Source organism: Passer domesticus, chromosome 16 (genome assembly GCF_036417665.1).
Source record: "Passer domesticus isolate bPasDom1 chromosome 16, bPasDom1.hap1, whole genome shotgun sequence".
Lineage (NCBI taxonomy): Eukaryota > Metazoa > Chordata > Aves > Passeriformes > Passeridae > Passer > Passer domesticus.
Genome location: NC_087489.1, coordinates 8,450,308 through 8,464,238, shown reverse-complemented (window position 1 = coordinate 8,464,238; position 13,931 = coordinate 8,450,308). Strand labels below are relative to the sequence as shown.

The 13,931-nt window shown below is 53.5% G+C and overlaps 1 protein-coding gene across 3 annotated transcripts; it reads right to left on the bottom strand.

The window, feature by feature from the left end:
- Positions 1-182: 182 nt before the first annotated feature.
- On the bottom strand, positions 183-3,775 carry FNDC11 (fibronectin type III domain containing 11). Of its 3 annotated transcripts, none has more exons than XM_064391248.1 (2): positions 3,628-3,775; positions 183-1,238 (listed from the first exon to the last, which is right to left on the bottom strand). In XM_064391248.1, exon 2 carries the CDS (start codon positions 1,218-1,220, stop codon positions 252-254), a length of 969 nt encoding a protein of 322 aa, XP_064247318.1. In that variant the 5' UTR covers positions 1,221-1,238; positions 3,628-3,775; the 3' UTR covers positions 183-251. The 3 variants fall into 3 exon arrangements, with proteins under 3 accessions (XP_064247318.1, XP_064247319.1, XP_064247320.1); XM_064391249.1 differs by lacking the exon at positions 3,628-3,775 and adding an exon at positions 3,248-3,403; XM_064391250.1 differs by lacking the exon at positions 3,628-3,775 and adding an exon at positions 1,573-1,708.
- Between the last annotated feature and the right edge of the window lie 10,156 nt (positions 3,776-13,931).

Below are 13,931 nucleotides of genomic sequence, written 5' to 3'. Positions count from 1 at the left end.
AGAGGTGTCCTGCAAGATTTTCTGGTTCTGGCTGCTCCCACCACTGCCTCTGGCAGTGGGACAAAACTGAGTCCCAAATGCTGCCTAAAGATGTTTTTTGTGAGAAATTTCTAATGGGTTACTGCTAACCTGGAGAGATTTTGGGAAGGCACCTGTACAATCGCTGTTGAAAACACAACGAGTTTGATTTAAAGCAAACTGTTTAAACAATTTATTTTTAATTACTCTTACTCATCTTTTTCATTAAACCATTAAACTGAGGGAGTCGGTCTTGTGAGCCGCCTCATCAGGCTGCGGTTGGGGGCTTCCTTGGCGTCTTCAGCAGGGTGAGTTTTTGTCTTCAATATAATGCAGTCGTGCCACTGCGAGTAGACGAGCGTGTGAGTGTCGGATCTCCTCACTTTGAACTCGTACAACCTGCCGGGCAGCAGGTGGTTGATTACACACGGGTTGGAGATGACTTCCTGGGTCCGGCCGTATCCTGGTTCTGTCTGACTGTCGTCTGTCACCAGCTTGATCTCCAGCTGCCACCGTTCCAGGTGTGACTCCTGACTTTCAGTGAACCACTTGAGCTGGGCCCAGGTCTGGCACGCGAACGACTCTATCCGATCAAAAATCGGCGGCTTCTTGGTGTAGAGAGAAAAAGTAATGGGAGGGTGTAGAGCACCTCCGAGATGTATCTGTGACACCAAACTGTGCTTGACATGCAGCTTCCTTGGCTCTTCCAAGGAAATGAGCTTATTGAAAAACATGGAGAGCTTGAGCACTCTCTTTATGTTCAAGTCCCACTGGGAGAGGAAAGCTTCTACGTCACAGATCTGTACGTAACGGCTCAGCTCCTCCCGACCTCGTTCCAGCTGCTCCAACAGCTCAGTTAAAAGTGCCAGCTGGATTTCAGTCTGTTTTTTCCCCACCTTCTTGATCTTCTGGAGTTGGCAGGGGTTTGCTATTTGCAAGATGTCAGCAAAAATCATCATATTGTTCTGGTCTCTCACGCACACGTGTCTGGGCTCAAACTTCAAGTAAAAGTAACACTTCTTCAGAAGATGAACTTTGTTCCAGTGGTACTGGAGATGGTGTGGGTTCAGGTCAGAGCGCAGGAAATCCAGAACAAGGTTTTTGTTTCTCAGGTACTGCTTCATGCTGGCATTGTCGTCCTGTTCTTCTCTGGGTGGGGTACTGTCCGGAGTGGTTTCAGTCTCATGCAAAACCTTAGCCATGTTTCCAAAGCTTGGGTGCTGTGTAGGAAAGCAACAATAATAACATTAAGAACCAAAGGAAAAGCAGATGTGAAGGGAGTACAATCATGGCTGTGACTCTTATCTCTTAATTAAAGCTTAGCTTATAAAGAACTGTCAGACTAGATCTAGTTCCAGAGGAATTTTCCTTTATACTTGTCTGGTGTCTAATACTTTGTATCCTCTACTTATATGTGTTCCAACTGGTCTCCCTCTACCTGCCCTTGAGAGGTTCTACCTCTGCTTAATAGATTCACTGACAGGAACTATTCTCTGATATACTCTGCCAAAATTTCTCCCTATCTTATTATCTTGTTTCATTCTAATTAGCTGCCTTTGTACTCCTGTAAGCAATTTCTTTCCATTCTTCTGCCTCTCTGGAGATGCCTATTTTTCTCTTTGTAATCTGCCAGGCTGTTGAGGTTTGAGGCCCATCTTCTCAGCCAGTTCCTACAGCTACATAATCACATTGGTGATTCAAATTAACCCTCTGCCCCCACACGAGCTGGAATGCAGCAGGCAGAACAACACCATCCACTGAGTGCCACCTCACGACAGCTTCCCAGAGGAATGACAGTGTTCTCCTTGTGCTTCTACCTTCACCAGTGGATTGACAATCTCAACCTGACAGTGTTTTCTGTGATGTGCTGCTTTCCCTGTCTTTGGGCTTAGTTTGAATCATCTCAGACCGTAAGGTCTACTTGGATTTTCTGCAATGTACAGCAAGAGGATGACACACACGCAAAGCACCTCTAAACAGGTAACAGTTTGCTGTGGGGGTGTTTATACACAGCTAAACTCTGCTGGCTTAATCTTAGCTGTTTACAGGGGTCTGGAGTGACAGGACAAGGGGGAATGGCTTCAAACTGACAGAGGGCAGGGTTAGATTAGATATTGGGAATAAATTCTTACTTGTGAGGGTGGTGAGGCATTGGCACAGACAAGCCTGTGGCTGGCCCATCCCTGGAAGTGTTCCAAGCCAGGCTGGATGGGGCTTGGAGCAACCTGGGATAGTGGAAGGTGTCCCTGCCCATGGCAGGGCATTGGAATGAAATGTGTTCAAGGTCCTTTCCAACTCAAACCATTCTGGGATGATTTTGTACTTCATTTACTGGCAAAGATGCGTCCTGGCTGATGGTGCCATCTGTGCCAAGGTGGAAGGTGTTTCTGTGTTGTGCTTTAGCTGAAGTGCCTGTGGCTCACACAGCTTATGTACCACAAACAGCAATTAGCTAAATAAATGCCTGTGTCCCTGTTGTCAGTGATACTGTAACGAAAACCCAGATGGATATTTAGGTGGCTTTCACAAGCTGAATACACTTGATTTGAAAACAAAATAAATGCAGTATTCTGAAACCAAGATTTAATTGGGATATCTTAATTCTTACATGCCCTGTAGAAGCTAGATGGTGAGATCTACTTAACAAAGCCATTTTTCTTGGCCTCATTTTCCCTAAATTCATAACAGAGCTAATAACACTTCCTCATAGGAATTCCAAGCATTTGTAAACCTTTCAGCTGTCTGGCCCTGAGCTGCACCACAGTTTATAGTAAGTCATTCATTTGCAACTTTATCTTCCAAGAGAGCTGTCAACTGAAGAAAAACAAACTGTATTTCCTTTTCACTTTTTTCTTTCCACAAAAAAACCCGACCTAAACCAAAGCAGTGCCAGCTCCCCGCATCGTGTACGAAGCAGCAGGACCAGCACATGTGCCAGGTGACATTCCCCACTCTTGGAGGGATTTGGCTCTGCCGAGCAATGTGTTTGCCCACAGACCGAGCTGTCATTGTGCTTATTTTCCCTCGCTTTTCCCCATGTTGTTACATCCCTATTTTTTTCCCTCCTGCCAGGGAGGGCTGGCTGCATTCCCCGCAGTGCTGCTCTGTTTGCAGCCGGGGGGAGCCGCACCGCCCAGGGAGGGTTTCGTGAGGGCTCTGCGTTCACCCAGGCCGGGCTCTGGGGAGGCCGCAGGGGCACCCAGGGGCTGCCCCCTCGGGCCCGGCCCACCTTGTCACACCCCGGGAGCCGTGTCCAGGTGCTGCTCACACCCCGGGAGCCGTGTCCAGGTGCTGTTCACACCCCGGAGCTGTGTCAGGCGCTCCGGGCCCAGCGCGGCCCGGCCGGATCCCCCCGCGGCCCGGCCCGGCCCGGCCCCGCAGGACGCGGCCGTTGCCACGGCGACCCCTCGGCCTGGGGAGCCGCGGCCGAAAATGGAATCGTTACCCCCTGGAATCGTTCATACCCTCCCCCCCGTAATTCACGGAGTCGTTTGGCTTGCAAAGACCCTAAAGCTCATGCCGTTCCACGCCCCAGCCGCGGGCAGCGATGGCGGTAAATCCCACTAATCCCCTTGCCAGCCGCCTTCCCCCCCGGCCCGTCCCTCGGACCTTCGGAGGCTCCAGGCTCGGTGACACCGGGCGTCGTGGGGAGAGCGGCTCTGCTCTGCCCGTGCTACCAGACGTGCCTGCGGCGTCTGCGGAGCGGTGACACGGCGGTGACACGGGGCGGCACCGCGGCGCTCGGTGCCCGCCGCTGCATCACAATGGCCCGGCGGAACCGGGGAAGGTGGAACGCAGCCCGGTGGGACCGTGAAATCACAGCCTCGCAGCATGGCCTGGGCTGCACGGTCACCTTGTTCCACCCCCCTGCCGTGGGCAGGGACGCCTTCCCCTAGACCAGGGTGCTCCAAGCGCTGTCCAACCTGGACACTCACAGCAGCTTCTCTGGGCAGCCTGTGCCAGGGCCTCACCACCCTCACAGGGAAGAATTTCTTCCTAATATCCCGTCTAAATCTCAGATAAAGCCCTCTGGGATTTATGGCATTGCTGCAAATGGGGGCTTTTTGGGGGAGGATCTTGCAAAGTCCATCTGAGGCCAGACACCAGCGCTTCACTCTCCACAGTGAGACTGAGGCTGTCAAGACTCTTGACACACAGTGTCAAGAGTTTTGTTAAACACATAATCCTTAGGAAAGAGCTGTGCTGAAACAGGATATAAAATGCTCCATTAAGTGCAGCGAACTTCCTTCTGGGAAGGAAGGGATTTTGCTGCTCTGTTTCCTGTGGGACTGGCTGCCCAGCTGGCTGTGCTGCTGTGGAGAGGAGAGTGCCTTGTCTGGTTCAAGGTGGCAAGCTCCATACCACAACTGCTGAACTCATCAGCAAACTGGCCAGGCCTCTGGGGCTGCAGGTGCCTTCATACTCCCTGTTATTAAATCTTTGGGTCAGGGCTTAGCTTTAATGCTGTCTGGTGTGCTCAGCTGGACCATCTCTGCTAGGCTTTTTTAATTGAATGACAGGCAGGATTCATAACGCCAGCCCTGGGCTCCTGCTTGAACATCAAGGGAGGAGGCGATGTGTCATTTTAAGAAATCAATGCATCTTCTCAAGGCAGCCAGAGCTTACCATTTCATTTCACAGCTGCCAAGAGATTAACTATACAACTGTCAGGTGTGATCCTCTAACAGACAAGGGAGATAACAAATATGAGTCAAAGCAGGTTGGTAGCCTTGTTCGGAGAGGAGGGCCAGCAGAGATTAGTATTTGATAATTACACGAAGTTTCTGTGGGAAACAAATATTCCTGCTCGTGTCATGGGTCTCGACCCTGTTGTTTGGACGGTGTGTGCTGGGAAATGGAGCTGTCCTTTCCAATCAGCCTTGGTGCTCTGAGGGTGTGAGGAGAGTCCTGTGGAGGTCCAGCTTGCCCTGACTCCTGCTCCAGCTGGGCCCTGTGCCAGATGCCCAAGGAGGAATCATGGAATCATGCAATCACAGGGTGGCTGCTGGAAGGAGCCTCAGTGCTCACCTGAGAACAGCACGGTGCCTGTTTGGAATGGGCTTTATGGCTGGAGAAGGCTTGCACTGAGAGACTTGCACTGAGCTTGCTTGTACTTCTACTGCCAAAAATACTAACCCAAATCCCAACTTTAGCGTGGGAAAAGGGAATCCCTTTGGCTGTCCCTAGCCTGAGCTGCTGGCCAAGCTGTTTTCTTGGTTTTAGGAATGGGAGAGTAAACCTGTTTAGAGTCTACAGCTGAAATTTTAGTTTTTTCCATCCCTGTGCAACAGAGATCAATTCAACTATAGGATTTTGTAGCATTTTATGAATCTCTTTGAATTAATACACATACAAATGTGTTTGAAGCCTCCAACACCATGTAACCCTTTGCCCCCCTCATCAGCTGAGCTGTCTCTGTGACAGAACTGACAGCCACTGTCACCCTGTTTGTCACTCTGCCTGTCTTGTCCACAGCATCAAAATAAAGAACTTGTTAGTCCTGTCTGAGATCAAGATATAAGCAGACAATTGATTTTTCTCCTTCTTTTCATTAGTGAGTTCTGACACTTAATAAAACATATATTTCCACACTCAGGGTAAGCAAAACATCCAGATAGTGCCTGTCAGAGAAGGCTGGAAGCAAGGATTAATCTTTATGGAAAATCAATAGCTGGAACAGAAAAATTGGCAGAACCCAAATTAAAAGTCGCTGGCAATTTCTGTCTTCATATTTCACATCTGCATTTCTGAAAAAGAGGATTTGCTGTAAAGGCAACAACCACAGAGGCAGGGAGGAGGGTGGACTTTGTGCCTGGCTCCTCTTCTGCAGTTTCCAGGTGGTACCTGGCAGGTGGAGGTGGGTGCCAGGTTTGGAGCAGCTCTTTGGGCAGCACCTGGTTCAGTGTGATCCCTGTTCCAGTGTGCAACACTGCCCTTTCTGCTAGAGCTTGTGTCCCAATGGCAGCGCTGTCATTAAATCTGCCAACATCACCTCCTCCAGGGTGCCTGAGTTATCCCTGCAGCCCCAGATTTTATCCATCCTCCACGATATTCACCTGGCTGCGTGCAAGCAGGATTTTCAGAGCAACATAAAGGCTGCAGCCCCCATCATCACAAGGCTATGACTGATTTACTCACTGCCTGCTCCCAGTTTCTCTGGTGCCTCAGATACCTGAAATAAATTATACATTCCAAATATATTCCAACTCTAAATCACAGCCACACATCACTGAACTCGTGGTGTTCGTCAGACTCTGATTCAGAGGTTCACTTTGAGAAGGAAGAGGAATTGAAGTTTACTAAGGAACCCGGGGGAAGGAGGGAGGGAATTGCTCTTGTGGGATGCAAAAGCCCCAGCTGGACCAGGGCAGGAAAGAGTTAATTGTGTCCTCGAGGCAGCAATTATCTCCAGCTCATTACACCCACTAATGGCACCCGAGGAGCGAGCCCCAAAGCCTGGACGTGCCAGAGTTTGTAGTGGCTTTTTGCATAGAGCAGGTCAATAAATTTGGGGGTTTGGGACAAAAATCTCTGGTCTGAGCCTCACGATCACGCAGGGCTGAGAGCCCCCGATTTCCTCAGGAGCATTTGCCTTGTAGGCTCTGCTTTCCTCCCCTGCTGATGGATGGACATCCCGGACAAGTCTTGGCACCAAAGGGGACCCCTGGAGTGGGCTCCCCCTCCTTTCTCCAGCCGTGACATTAATTCCAGCACGCGTGGACATGAGAGCCGAGAGCCCGTCTGAGCCGCAGCGCTGGGTTATTGATGGTCTCGCTCAGGAAGATGGAGATGGAGCGGGGTCAGGGGAGCTCCTTTATCTTGCTGGAAGCTCATCAAAAGCCCGTTCGCATCCCTTTGTGCTGTGCTGAGCTTTGCAAGACAGACGTCCTTGAGCGTAAGGTCAAGGCAGGTTGTCCTGTCCCGCATCCCACGAGACATCCCTTGCTGGCAGCCGCATCCCAGCAGCGAGTGTGCCTCCCCTTTTTCCAGGAAACTTCCCAAGGGGGTCGCGTTTCCTTGGATGGGGGAGAGCAAAGACGGGAAGTGGGAACTTGCTGAGCCTGCAGCTTTATTCCCGGGCTGTGCCTGGCGGGGAGCACGGCAGGGATGATGCCGGGGTGCAGCTGGATGCCTGCCCTCCCCAGGGAAGGGACATGGACACAGCTCCGGGCTCGAGCATCGATCCCGCTGGGAGCGCTGTGCCCGGCACAGCCGCAGAGCAGGCAGGCAGAGCTGCCCTGCTGTGATTTATCGCCCGGCTGGGTTTGTGCTCCCTCCCATCTGTCTGGGCTTCCGTGTCCCGTGGATAAATCAGCCTGAAGCGTTTGATCCCACAACAGCCTCCAAGCAAGGGGGACTGCAAACCGCCAGGGCAGGAGCAAGGCAGGGGCTTTTATTTCTTGAATGCTACAGTGGTTTGGGGATCATTTGTGCGTGTGACTGGGGCATGTCTGTGCCTCAGGGAGGGATTGAGGCGCACAGAGAGATGATGACCTGCTTGGGTTTGTGGAGAAGGGGAGGTGAACTCTGCACAGCCAGTTTAGTGCCCTCACTGCTTCCCAGAAAGCTTTTCAGGGGTCACGAGCATCTTTCACATGACCACAGACAGTGGCCCTTCCTGGGCTAACAGGAGTGACTGTGGGGCTGGATTTGTGCGGAGGGAGCAGAGTCAGAGCTTGAGTGAGCTTGGGCTTTGATGTTGTCTTGCTGCTCACAGGGATGCTCTCCCCAGGGCCTCAGGCTGGGGCAGGGACCCTGAGGATGCTCCCCCCGGTCCCAAAGCTGGGGCAGGGGCTGTGGCACCCCGTGGCTCTGGTCTGGGGGTTGATCCAGGGGGGCTGGAGGGGCTGCAGCACAGGGCCAGAGCAGGGGGGTCCCTCTGGGAATCCTGACAGCCCCTGGCTCCAGCAGCAGGACAGAAGGGTGAAGTCATGCCCATGTCATGCCATCCATCTCTGCTGCTTGCAGGCTGGTCCCGGGGGAAGTGCAGGCTTTGGCAGCTCTAAGTGGGGTTGGAGGCGGATGCAATTCTGGAGAATAAGATTCCGTTGCAAAACCTGTAAAATAAAAAAAAAATTAAAGTTCTTGGCTGAGAAGCTTGTTTAGAGATCTTATCTCTGGCAGAGGAAATAGTTCTTAATTCCCTCCCTTGCTGCCTCCCAGCAATTTCTGGGTCCCCAGAGGGGCACAGGCCATCAGCTCTGTCAGGAAACGAGCTGGGGAAGCAGCTTTTGTTCACGGAACTGAGACTGACCCGAAGTGGCTCTGGGTGAAGCTGCTGCTGCTGCCACGTGCAGTCCCTACTGTGGGGAGAGGCAGGTGGGGTGTGCGTGGGGTGGGCAGACTGCACAATGCATTTGAGACAGATTGCAGGCAAAAATTACATTTTTTTGAAGCCTTGGGTGGAATCAGGAGGTGGTTTGGGCAATGCTGCTCCCCCTGCTCCATCCCCAGGGTCCCCTGGGCAGGGCTGCCTGGGTTCTGCAGGAGGAAAGATGGGGGCCACGGCCATTCCACACACACGGGGGGCTGCACTGCTCCTGTCTGAGCTGGGGACCTGCTGGGATATTGTGTACAATGTGATAAAATGTATTTAAGTTTGGTGCCATCCACAGCCTTGTCTGCTGTGTGGCAGAGCACTGGGGTGGGCTGTCCGAGGACCCTCAGGACTGTCCTGCCATTGAACAGGGGGGCAGAGGGTGAGGAGGGTCCAGGCTTCTGCCCCACAGTGGGTCAGTGGGGGGAGCAGAGTCCCTGCTCACTCAGCTTTTGTCCCTTGTGTTCATTGTCACCTCCGCCCGCACCGAGAGCCTCCTCTGAGTCATCTCCCGGCTCAATGGAGTGTGTGGGCTTAGTGCAGCTTTAGCTGTTCATCCTCTGCTGTGCTGGTGCCTGACACGGGCAAGTGGAGCAATTTATAGTGTGGGGATGAGGCAAATGAACGTCCTTTGCCGATACAATGGACCTTGCTCTCCTCCCACCAGCTCAAGCAGCAGCTTCCATCTGAGCTGGTGTCGCTCTGGCCCAGCGAGGGCTGCTGAAGTGGCTGCTGCTTGAGGAGCTCAGGAGATCTTAAAAGAAATATGGACTTGTTTTATGATGAATGACTTAGTGCTTCAGCTGTAAAACACAGCCTCTGTGGAGAGGAGGCTCTTGAAAATGCTCCTGTGTGCAAGGAGCGAGGAGAGCAAAGCCACGGCTGCAGCAGCACCTCACCTCTTCTCTGAGGTTTAATCCTGCCAGGTGAGGTTGGTGCTGGCACTCAGGACTGTCACTGGCCTCATGGCCAGAGTGGCTGCCAGGGCTGTCCTTGCCTTTCCCACCCTGGCCCTGCTGCCTGATTGTGGCCTTGGCCACGTGCAGTTCTGCCCCAGCATGTGCCCCACTCCTGGTCCCTGAGGAGCACAGGGCAGGTGGCTCCTGGGGGATTCTGTCAGCTGTCAAATGCTTGAAGCACCTTTGTGGAGTTCAGCAAACCTCTTTGCATATGAAATAGCAGGTCTCCAGAGAGCAAATCCAGAGTGAAACATCTCTCCTGGTGACTGACATCAACTTCCTCATTAATGGTGTTTTCTGCTGTGCTGTGTGGTCACCTGCCCTTACCAGCTCCTTACCTGCAGCACACGTGAGAGCTGAGCCAGGCTCCAAGCCCAAGCTCCTGCTGGGGTTCAGTTTCATCCCATTTGCAAGGGCTGAGCTGGGAGTCAGGGGCCGTGGGGCTCACGGAGCACATTTTGTTCTGGTCACGGAGACGAGCGAGATGCCGTGAGCCTGGAGTCAACATGATCCTTGTCACCGGTGTAGCTTAAACCAGGGGGAAGTCACAGGAGCAGAAGTGTTCTTGGAGGTGCCACAGCATTTGCAACAGAGGTTTTGGGGGTGCCTGCATTTGGTGGGGATCAGCAGTGTAGCACAGCGGGTCCCTGCAGCTGCACTTGTCACCAGGACAGGGACAGTCTGGGGGGCAGTGTGACTGGAGCCAACGCAGCCCCTTCCCTGCCTGCAGGCAGGATGCTCTGGGCAGGACCGGGGGGGATGTTTGAGCCCCCCAGGCTGCCCCTCACAGTGGGTGCCCAGCAGGGAGGGGGAGGAAACCCAGCTTGGGGCCCCTGGGCATCGCTCCGGCTGCGGTCTGCCAGCCTCCCCGCGGCCCCACCGGGCTGAAAACATCCATTTTCGGTGCCTGTCGGCGGCGATTAAGGCGCACAATGCTGACGGCCGTGCGGGGGGAGCCCAGGGCCAGGCTGGGGCTGCCGCAGGGGAGCGGAGCGGGGCCCTGGCTGCCCTGCACGTCCCAGCGGGTCGGGCGAGGCTGCGGGGCCGTTACGCAAGGCCCAGGGTGCCGGCACGTCCTGTGTCCCACGCCGGCCCGGGCTGGCCCCAGGCTGCTGTGGGCATCACCCACAGGAAAACTCCTCGTGGCTGCAGGGTGCGGCTCAGGCTCGTGATGCTTTTCTCGTCGTGGATGGCAGTTGTGGCACCGGAGGCTCCCAGCTGTGACCAGGGGTTATCTGGGATTTGGGGCACAGGATCTGTGCAAAGGGAGAAACTGATTGTGGCTACTCAAGTGGCAGTTCTGCTGGGCATTTTCCTTGTGGGGTTTGCAGGTACCTCCTGGTGGCAGCTGGGTGAGGGGCTGCTGGTCCTTTGTGGCTCCTGAACCATGGGGTTGCCAGCTTGTGGCCACATGGGGAGGAAGGAGCAGGATGGGGAGGTGTTTCTGTACAGGCAGAGGCCAAGCTTGCCTGTCCCACTAATCACAATGTCCTACTTGGTGTCTGCATCAGGAACGGGGCTAATCCTAATCCAGGGCAAGGATAAAGGGCCACAAGTGCCGCATGCCAGGGAGCCACATTCTGGTTGGCCCTGGCCAGGCTGCCTTGGTTTACTGCCCTAAGCCCCGAGGTCAGTCCAGCTAGCCCAGTTCCAGCTCAGGCTTAGCTGGACCTGCCCTCCAGGATGGAGCCAGTGCTACTTTAGGGCCTTGGTCTGCCCACTGCTGCCAGGGACACCTTTTCAACCCCACTGCTGGCAGCACAGCAAAGGACAAACACATAGAGCTCACCTTTCAAGTTGTGTGTGGCTTTTCAACCCCATCAAATAGCTTTATTCACACAAACGTCCCTTAATTTACAAAGCCTCTGCCATTCATACACATCAGGGGATCCACAGTGTTCAAAAAACTTAAATAAAACATTTCAACCCAAGGAAACCAAGTACAAAAAATATTTATATAAAGTTGTTCACACATAGGTCCTAGATAACCAGCTTCTGTGCAAAAAAAAAAAAAAAAAAAAGAAAAATACAGATTCATTTACTAATATTATCTTTAGTCTGGAGTCTGGGTTTAAGCCTTTTGCTCTTGCTAGCTCAGCACAGGAGCTGTGGGGAGCAGGGAGAGCCCTCAGCAGGGTTGGGGCAGTCATGAGCCCCCATCCTGGGGCTCACCCAGAACCCCTCTGGTGTGGCAGTGAAGCAGCTCACCCTGCAAAGCTGCTGTTTTCTGCTGGCTGAGTGAGCTGAAGGTTCATGCTGGCCTGGGCAGCTGCAGGGAATAGGTGCCAGGCTGGGGCCACCAGGCACTCCCGTGTGGCCCCTGTGAGCTCTTCCAGCAGCCTAGACACCCTCAGGGCTAAAAGCATTTGTGCAGGCTGCAGAGAAATGATCTGGCAGATCACAGCTGGAAGAGAGCAGCTCCCTGCACTTCCCTTCCAGCTACACCCACCAGACACCCTGCCCTGAAGTGAGAAATGCTTCTGGACATGAAGAGCCCACACGCTGGATGTGCCTGTAGCCAGCTGAGGAGCACAGGAGCCACCGGCACAACTCCTCCCACACCAGTGGCACAAGCACTGGCTGCATCCCTGTGCAAAGGAAATGGGGCTCTGCTTTCCCCATGGCTGATGGGATGGGGGCTGTGAGGAGGGGAGCACTGAGCTCTGCTCACCCATCCCATGCCAGCATTGCCAAAAAGGGCACCAGCAGCACCCTTGCCCTGGCAGCTGTAGTGTGAGGCTTGGGCAGCACGGGCCTGGGGTGAGGAAGGAAAGCAGCAGCATTTCCCTGTTCTCCTGACCTGCAGAAAGCCCAGGGAAACAAATCCCAGTTTGTGCCCTGCAGCAGCTCCCCTGTGATACTTGGCAGGCTTAAACCCAGACTCGTACTGCATACGGAGGAGACAGACACTGCACACAATGGAGGATTTCCACGACGATGGTAACGCTTGTTTTACATCTTATTGCTCCAGAAAGGCTCTGGGAGCCCGTGATATGTGAAGGAGCTGGTCCTGAGGAGTAGAGGAAGACCACAGGGGTAACTCTTATCTGTCACTAGCACTGCTGAACCTCAAACACAGCAGCAAGGGGATATAGGGGAGCTAATCTAACCCCTCTAGGCTACAGCCACCTCTGCTTTCCTCCCCGTGGACCAAAGCTGGCCGGGAGATCCCCGTGACACCTGCATGATGCCAGTGATGTTTGCCTTGCTGCAGGCTGGTGCAGATAACACAGTTCCCAATCCTCCTGAGGCTTGGCTTGTTCCCCCACCCACCCCACATCCCTCTTGTAAACAGCAAAATCAGAAGTAAACAGTTTCATACAATCACTCCCCTGGCATGGGCACCATCTGGGGCCACGTGAGCCCAGAGAGCTCTGCAAGGGGGGCTTGGCTCCCCCCACACTAACCAGCTACCCCCAGCACCTGGATGCTCAGCTTCACTGCAGCCAGGAAGAGACAAACAGCATGGCCCTGGGCTGGGAAATGGGCCACAGGCTTGGGGCTGCTTTCTTAAACTTGGATTTTCCCAGCAGTGCATCCTAGTGCCAAACATCCACAGCAGAGCAGGAAGTTTGGCCTGCAGGGGCTGGGCAGGTGAGACCCAAAAGACCCACCTGGGAAGAGAAGCCTAAACATTCTCCATCTCACAGCATATGCAGGTTTGAGCTATTCCCTGTTCCCACATTGTTCTAGAGGGAGTGCTGGTCTGGGCCAAAGTAACTGAGGGAGAGATGTGGGGAGCTGTAAACACAAGGCAGGTTCCTATATAGTCTGGGGAGTTGAGCACAAACAGCAGCAAAATCAGAGATAAATGCTCTTAAAAGGACAAACTAATCAGGGAAACATCCACATTGGCCAAAGGCTAGCAGCCCTAGGACTCCTCCTTGGAAGTGTTTGCTAAATCCTAAGTAAGGCACTACGGTCTAGCTCACTAACATCAAGCTGCTTGAAAAACACATCTGCAATGCAAAAGCTGAGGTGGAGACGTGTGGTTTGAAGATGGCCTGAAACAGCAGTGCACCAAGAGGGCTGACCCTCCCAGGGCCTGCTGGACTCACTCTTGTCCTGAGAAGAACAGGGCAATGCAGTCACTGCCTTCCAGCTTCACCTCCTGCCCTCTGACTGCACCGCTCAGGCCAGGGTTCAGTTAGAACAGCTGTAACAGTCAGGAGCAAAGGCTCTGCCAGGTGGAGGAAGGATGGTCCAGTGATCAGGGCACTAACACTGCACTTGTGAGCTAAATGGTTCCCTCTCCCCTTCCTGTGGGATGCAGCACAGGAAGCTGCAGGAATCCCACCCAGCTGCAGCCCACAGAAGCATCCCTAGGGAGAAACACAAGCACAGTGTGAAAACAAGGGCTTGGCAGTGCATTTGGGCTGTCCAAACCTTCTCAAGTCACAGTCTGGAGCCTCCTGGTCCTCCTAAGAAGGACCAGGCCTTCCTGCAGCCACAGCGATAGCTCTGTGTCCCCGGAAAGATGGAAGAGAAGAAAGAAGCCCCTCCATCCTTTCCCTGCTCTGCCTGAGCCCACCTGCATTTCCTCCATTTCCATTCCTTCCTGGGAGGACAGCATAGTACACTGAGGAGATACATGGAGGTGCTGCCAGTTAGGAACCTTCCAGTGATGGCAGAGGAAA

What these genes read in the sequence shown, in the direction of transcription:
- FNDC11 (XM_064391248.1), bottom strand. Translation starts at nt 1,220, where the DNA reads ATGGCTAAGGTTTTGCATGAGACTGAAACCACTCCGGACAGTACCCCA.